The sequence below is a fragment of the Myzus persicae genome, unplaced genomic scaffold (assembly GCF_001856785.1).
Source record: "Myzus persicae strain clone G006 unplaced genomic scaffold, MPER_G0061.0, whole genome shotgun sequence".
Lineage (NCBI taxonomy): Eukaryota > Metazoa > Arthropoda > Insecta > Hemiptera > Aphididae > Myzus > Myzus persicae.
Window position 1 is genome coordinate 1 of NW_019101823.1, and position 7,589 is coordinate 7,589.

At 26.1% G+C, this 7,589-nt stretch overlaps 2 protein-coding genes across 2 annotated transcripts; both read right to left on the reverse strand.

The window, feature by feature from the left end:
* Positions 1 to 3,841: 3,841 nt before the first annotated feature.
* On the reverse strand, positions 3,842 to 5,842 carry LOC111030531 (the record flags this gene model as incomplete). Its single annotated transcript, XM_022310063.1, has 3 exons — positions 5,553 to 5,842; positions 4,818 to 5,033; positions 3,842 to 4,063 (listed from the first exon to the last, which is right to left on the reverse strand). Coding segments are annotated over exons 1-3 (697 nt in total), but the record flags the coding sequence as incomplete, so codon positions are not given.
* A 110-nt stretch (positions 5,843 to 5,952) lies between these two features.
* On the reverse strand, positions 5,953 to 7,384 carry LOC111030522. The gene is made up of 4 exons (XM_022310052.1): positions 7,308 to 7,384; positions 6,618 to 6,820; positions 6,409 to 6,559; positions 5,953 to 6,041 (listed from the first exon to the last, which is right to left on the reverse strand). The coding sequence occupies exons 2-3, from the start codon at positions 6,797 to 6,799 to the stop codon at positions 6,412 to 6,414; spliced, it is 330 nt and encodes a 109-aa protein (XP_022165744.1). The 5' UTR covers positions 6,800 to 6,820; positions 7,308 to 7,384; the 3' UTR covers positions 5,953 to 6,041; positions 6,409 to 6,411.
* Positions 7,385 to 7,589: the final 205 nt, after the last annotated feature.

The window sequence follows — 7,589 nt, forward strand, 5'->3', positions numbered from 1 at the left end:
TTTGACTTACTTATTATTGACTATTTATTATTGTAATAAATTGTAAGTAATTAACATCTTTTATGATATTATATGACTTTGTATGTATTTATATATTCATCGGGACTTTTTTTTCCTAGTGTGGGACTTTTTTTACCGGGACTTTTTTACCGGGACTTTTTTTTCCGCGATTCATAAAAAATGTAAATAAAATAATGCAAATAATACTGCAAATTAAAAACAATTTAGTACAACGTAATTATTAAACAATTATATTTTTATTTTAAACAAAACTATTAGTTTGCAGTTATGCATACCTGCTCATCTTTTAGTTAAATTTTTATGATATATGTAATTATATTTTATATTTATATTCTTAAACAGCTAAACCTAATGTATGCAAATTTGTGAATGAATAAAAATAAAATAATGAAATCCAACCGAAAAAATCATATAATAATAATGTTAACAATTTTTCATAATTTATTGTTAAATGTTTAATAAATTCTATTAGAATATTTACCTTGTTTTATTTCAGACTTAACCGCTTCAAGGCGTAAATTATAGGTATAGCTCCAGCCTCTAACGTTACGTATAGTAAAATCATAGTCACTCAGTCTCAGACTTATCCGTAATCGAATGTCAATTGTAATATAACCGAATATAATAATTAATAATAAAAACATAGACCTAGTCATAAAGTTGTGGATCGGGGACTGTATAAGGAGCTGTATTTACCATTTCACATTCACATATTAAACACTAAACACATAACAGTCGTTCTATTTGTATTATTGTTGGCTACAGGAAACGCATTGATATTTCCTGTGGCTTATTGTAACGCTTGTAGAAATATATACATTGATATAAATAAAATATATTACTTTACGATATCTTTAGGTACCTACCAGTTATCATCGATAGTTTTGAATGAAAATTCATTTCAGTAGTAAATTTAAGTGTTACATGTATATTTGGTATAATATAGTATTAATCAACTCGCATCTAACAACAGATATAAATATATTGAAATATTTTGATTTAGATTTTCAAATAAAAAATTTAATGATATCGAATGTTGAGCCCACCTACTACCTAGTCAGGATTTCAGCCCGGCAGCGATATTTTACATGCATTTTAAGCACAAAGTTGGACGAAACTACATATTAAAACCAAGAAACCTGTTTTTTTAGGTTTTGCTAATTCAAAAATATTATTCGTTGGTGTGTAAATATATGAAACTTTTAGTGTATATTAATATTATTAAATTGTATACACACAATGACATTTCAAATGTATTTTTTTTGTAAAAATGATTTAGCCCACTATAAGTAGTATTTATTTATTTATTTATATGTTTACTTAGTATCTATTACTAATACAGTAATACCTAATAGTAAAATAAATTACTTTAATCACAAAAATATCATAAAATATACCTATTTAGTGGCTAGTAATATTATAGGTACACTGACAGACCTTTTTCGCTCAAATTATGAAAAGCGAATCTAACGATTTTATATCATTGAATTAAAATTTAACAAATCCATTACAGTGGCTCTTTAGACAGCAGACACCTAATGTAAAGTAGATTGTGTATTTTAATGTTATGTAATTTTAATATAATTCTATGAATTATTTTTATATTTAAATTTGTATAGTTTTTATAAATCTATACGGCATTATACTATTTTTGTGTATACGGTATTGGTATGCATTTTGAGCGGTACCAATTGAGTCATTTTTGGTCCTTACTGTAAATTGTAATATTCTAGTAGTGAAATAAATTACAAGCAATATCAAAAAAGTAAAAACATATCATTCAATAATATATTCTCAGTTAGGCTTTAAGCGTTAAGGTTTAATATAGGAAGGCAGATCGTCTTGCTCAGAATTTTTTTTTATGAGCAATGATTTATTACTCAATGGTGAAGACACCTGCTGTACCTACTGGTTATCTACTTTCCCCCTTTTTTTATTGTTCTTACAAGAAAAACTTTTGTGGAACCTTGTATTGTATTTTTAAATTTTAGGTATGAAAATTAGGTTGCATCCAAAAACTGCACAGTTTTGATTTTGACCCTTAAAAGGTCGATCGACAAAAAACTCACAGCTTATCGGTCGTTGTATAACAAATTACCTCACATTTTTTAACGTAAAAATCTTGAACGTTAATATATTGAACGGTAAAATCTTGAACATAAATTTATGTCAATATCTTGAACATTCAAAACCTTGAACGTCACAACTTTGAATTTCAAAATCTTGAACACAAAAATTATTTCCGTCAAAACCTTGAATCCTAGATCCGCTACTATGTATGAATATAGCCAATATAGTTAAGAAGTACCTATGAGCTCTTATTTTAATGTACCAATGTAAAGGTTACCTACTATAAAAAATATATAGCCAGTCAGCGTCTGCACTCTGCTGCACTACAGTGTGAATAGTTCACTTATAAACACGATAATATAGAGTGTTTTGTTTATAATTCCATGAATAATGTTTTTACCAATTGTATTTTTATTACCTTATTAAAATAATGTACAGATAAATATTGCCACAAAATAGTTGTTTCTACTAATTTCGCACTTTAAAATGTTTGAATGTTATCGTAAATTATTGATAATTATTTACAAATTTCTAAGCACAATTTATAATACCTACGTTATATTATTGTATTACTTCGTATTTACTTGTACCAGTTGTACCTAAATGACGAATTGAAACGGGTAGTTATTAAATATCAACCATTTGATCTTCCTTATCTACTTAAACATTTCTTATTAAGGTAGTATAATTTGTAATATTTTAATATTAAAATCCAACAATTAATAAATTAAAACCATTAAATTTATCTGAACTAACTTTGATGCATTCATGTATAAATAAATGACACAATATTATATACTGAATTTGTTTTGGAAATGGATATATAATTATATAATTTAACTTCATTAACCATTTCAAATTCTTAACAAGTAATATTTTAACATTTTATAATTTAAAAGATTTTAATCATACTCATCGTAATATAGGTAGGTAGGTTATATTTTTTTTAATTCTACAAAATAATAACATAGCCGTAATAAAATAAAAAATGTCAATCTCATTAATTGTACTACTTTCTTATGTAAGTACACTCAATTATTTTTTTATTTAAAAGCAACAATCTGTTTTTTTTAAGGGTCCATACTAATTTAATGAAATAATGAATATATTTTATATTTTATAGTATACCTATTAAAGTTATATTACAATATTCTAATTATATAATATTGTTGTATAAATTATAAAATAATTTGATATAAATTTATTTTATATCAAATATTATAATATCATAATATTTTATTTATAATATGTGTACACAGACTGTACAGTACCATTATTGGAGCAATGTGTGACAGCATATTCTTAAAGAGTCCAATAGTAGTGATATCTAAAAACAAATTAAAATTTATCAAACAATTATTAGATCCCTAAATAATTAAATGCCTGGTATATTTTATATTTACTAAAAAAATTCAAATATAACAAATAAAAAAATGATTTATATATTTATTGAAAATAAAACCCACTGGGTACAGTCTGGACATCCCCCCAAATTATTAAGGGTCGATATTAATGTTATTTGAAGTATCTATGTGGGTATAATTGTATATAAATGTGATATTGGTAGTACTACCTAATACCAATTAAATACCAATTGTATTGTTTTAATAAGGCATACTCTTTTTATTTAAATAAATTATTATTATTATCTATATAATATATAATTATTATGACCAAATTCTTAAAAATGCTGTAAATTGCTGGTTACATAATGGACAGCGTTGCGGGTCTTATAATATTAGGCAATCACCACACACAGCTATGTGTTCACATGGTATGAATTCATGAGTTTTCTCTGAAACAGAGCAAACTACACACATTCGATCAGAGTTGGTAATTGGAGGAAAAATAGATGGAACCTGAACAAATGGTAAGTTTTCTATTTCCAACATTCTTATTCTATGGTCAGTTTCCATAATCCGTATCATATCAGGATCTAATTCCTCTTCAATAATAAAATCTTCTTCATTCCCTGTAATGTAAAATAATTATTTGGGTTTTGTCATGTGTAAGAATTTTATATAAATATAAAATATTAGTTATTATTTATCGGAACACATGGTAGTGCGGCAGGCAAGTCCTATCAATACCAGTCTCCAGTGTATCTTTTCACAAATGGATTCAGCCGGTTATTCTAACTCTTAGAAATCAGTTTTCTCTTGGGACGGACTTTTGAAATTTGAAACATAGATTAAGCTTAAGTAACTTAAGACATTGTACTCATTTGAGCCCATAATACTAAACCTTTTGGGGAGCACTTCAAAGTTTGAATTTTTGTTACTAACTGACTGGCCAATCATATGTTTCAAAGAAAAATAACCTGTAGATGATTGAAATCTATTTCAGTTGTTGACAACACCAAAGAGACAAAATAAGAATAAACTGGCCAAGCGATATTTCTGTATTAAGGTTATTGATTAAAGAAAGATTAAACTTGGCTACAATGTAGATATCAATACTTGGATAGGCAGAATGTTTTTGAAGTGGACTATGCCCTTTTTTCCACAGTTAGGTTTTTGTTGCATTACTATTAACAAAATAACCTACAACCATTGTCCTGTTGGTTGTCACTTTCATTTTGTTGAATGTTTACCATTTGATAATCTAGAATTGATTCGAGGTTATTTACAACAAGCAAGCAATTTTTTTTCAGGTAAGTAAACTATGTATTAAAATTGTTATAATACTTCAATAACTTAATATAAAACAATATACTATGTAAATACCTATATTTTCCAACAGAGGGCCATTATCTACATTTGCTGCCTGAAAATAGTCTTCAATTCCAAGATCATTTGGTTCATTAACTTTCAGGATATTGTCAAATTCATGGTCACCATCATCTATTGTCTCTAATTCATCGGTTTCATCGTCACTTACTGGTCTATTGTAGCTTTCATTATCGCTCTCAATTAATACATCTTCTGGTTCTTGATTGTTATCTATAATTTATTGGTGATTTTGAATTTGTATACACAGTTGTAACGGGAATACCTGACAAATGAAATAACTTTTGTTCTAATCAATATTTTTTATATAATTTACTGACGCCTGAATATTGAAAAATTTTTAAATCTGATAAATTTTTTTTTGAAAAATTTAAAATAGAAAAATTTGTAGTAAAAGTTGGTCATATTGTTTATTTTTAAAAAATAATGTTAAATCTTATTACGTTTATTGGAAAGTTTATCCAGTCATCAAGAACTTTTAAATTCAAAAAGTATAAACTTTTAAAAAATATTACCTGATTTATAAATTGGCTATTTATAATTTTTCAAAAAATATGTATATAAGATTTAAATTTTTTTATTTTTTATTTAAAATAAAAATAAATGTTATACTATATATTATTATGTATGAAAGAGTCTGTAAAAATTATCAATTGGAACAAAAGTTATTTTATTTGTCAGGTCTTCCTATTACACAGTGTATATTGTCTTTTGCATAATATGGTGGATTACCTTCTTGTTCTTGAATTCCATAGTCTTCTTCATTTTCATTGTCATATGTTATGTTAAGTGAACAATTTCTTAATCGTTCTTCATATGCCACGGAATACGTACAACGTTTCAAAAATTCTTCTATGTTAATGAGACCAAGATGTAGTTGTTGAGTAGCATATTTTATTTTTACACTATTAGCAATCAATTTTCCTCTAGTAATCCTTGTGGGATTCAGCCCATTCGATAGTTGGTTTACTACGTTTGATGTACCTTGCATTAAATTACAAAACTTATCTATAACAAAATAAATCAAATAAGGTCATGTTAGTAACAATTAAAAGCAAATACTCTGCTTATATATTATTATGTTTTTGTATTACTAAAACAATATATATATATTTTTTTATACTTTCTTTTATTCTTCAAGAAGATATAGGCTTCACCGAGTACAGTACCTATGAGGATTGAGGGTGTATATTATATTATCATTGTATGTGTAAGTTTAGTCTGTGAAAATTAATAAAAGTATATTATAGTTATAAATGTGTGTGACATATATTACAAAGGTAAAAAAACATATATACTTAAAAGAAAGTTAAATGAACTAATGTAAGTATGTTATTTTTTATTCACAAATAAATTATCATGTCATTTTTACTTTGTATTTTCATCTATAAATTTATTTACTTGAATATTTTTATTTTTTATTTTTTATTTAAATTTTTTATTTAAATTTTCTATTGTAACTTCTTTTGCCTCACAACAAACAATGCTTATTGGGATCAAAATTAATTAAAAAGCAGTTATTTTATTCAACTGTATAATTGTAAATGTTTATTTGATTGAAAAAAAAAAGTAAAATTAAAATAGATACTGATTAAGAAATGTCCACAGATTTGGGTGTGCCACTCCAAAGGAATATCTGATATCTCAACTTATTGTGAAATGATTCTAGATGGTTGTTTGTTCTCCCGGGTCGATTATGAACAGATAATACATCACATCCTACTTTCGCATTCCAAAACCTATTAAAATGTATGTATCAGCATAATAATTTAAACAAATAATTTTTCCTAATCTAACCTTTCATAATAATCAAATAGTAGGTCCACATTAATATCATTTCTTCGTGCATATCTCTTTACAGATCTTAGGCCTTGATTGATTTTATCTCCAGGTAACAAGGGTAGCACCATAATGCGTCTTAATGTATTAAGAGCATGTCGATTTTCATTCGCCAAATTTAATAACCCAAGACTTTTCATCTTCAACTTTTCACCTAGGTACTAAAGAACTATTAGGAGAACACTACACCCGCATGCATTGTTTTACAAAAGCATAACATAATATCAAATTGAATTCTGAATAATCTATTTAACTCTGTAATGTGAATTAACCTATTATCAAATTTAAAAGTAAGAACATTATCTTGTGAATATCATAGGTTTCATTTTATATTTTAATTTAAAAGTGAGTTATGAGTATCTTAAATTTAAAATTGTTTGTACGTCTTGCAATACTTACTAATAAATTGCTTCAAAATTAAAATATACAAAAACCTAAGAGATTCACTAGATAATATTCTTACCTTTAAATTTGATAATAGGTTAATTTTCTCCAATATGAAAACTAACAGAGTTAAATGAATTATTCAGAATGTACAATTTGCCATGTCATGCATTTGTAAGTAGGAGACAACAAATGCTGGTGTAAATGGTGTAATGTCCTCAATAATTGTAAATAGTAAATATAATGTTAGATAATTGTATTTACTTGGTTGTGATGAAACCAGCAACCAATCCGTCTCGCAGAAGGAAAGTTTTCTTGCAATGTTTTACTCAATCCAGTTTCAAAATCAGTTAGTATTTTACGGGGGTTAAAGTTTGGTAGAGGTTGAGTTTTAATGTAACTTAACACAGCTTGGTAACTACATTTCTTCTTAGGACTTAGACTCCATCAAAGCATAAACTAGTGGTAAACTCTATAAAAAACAAATAATTTAACAACATAGTGTAAGTAGGTATTTAATTACATATTGATAGTTTATACTTATAC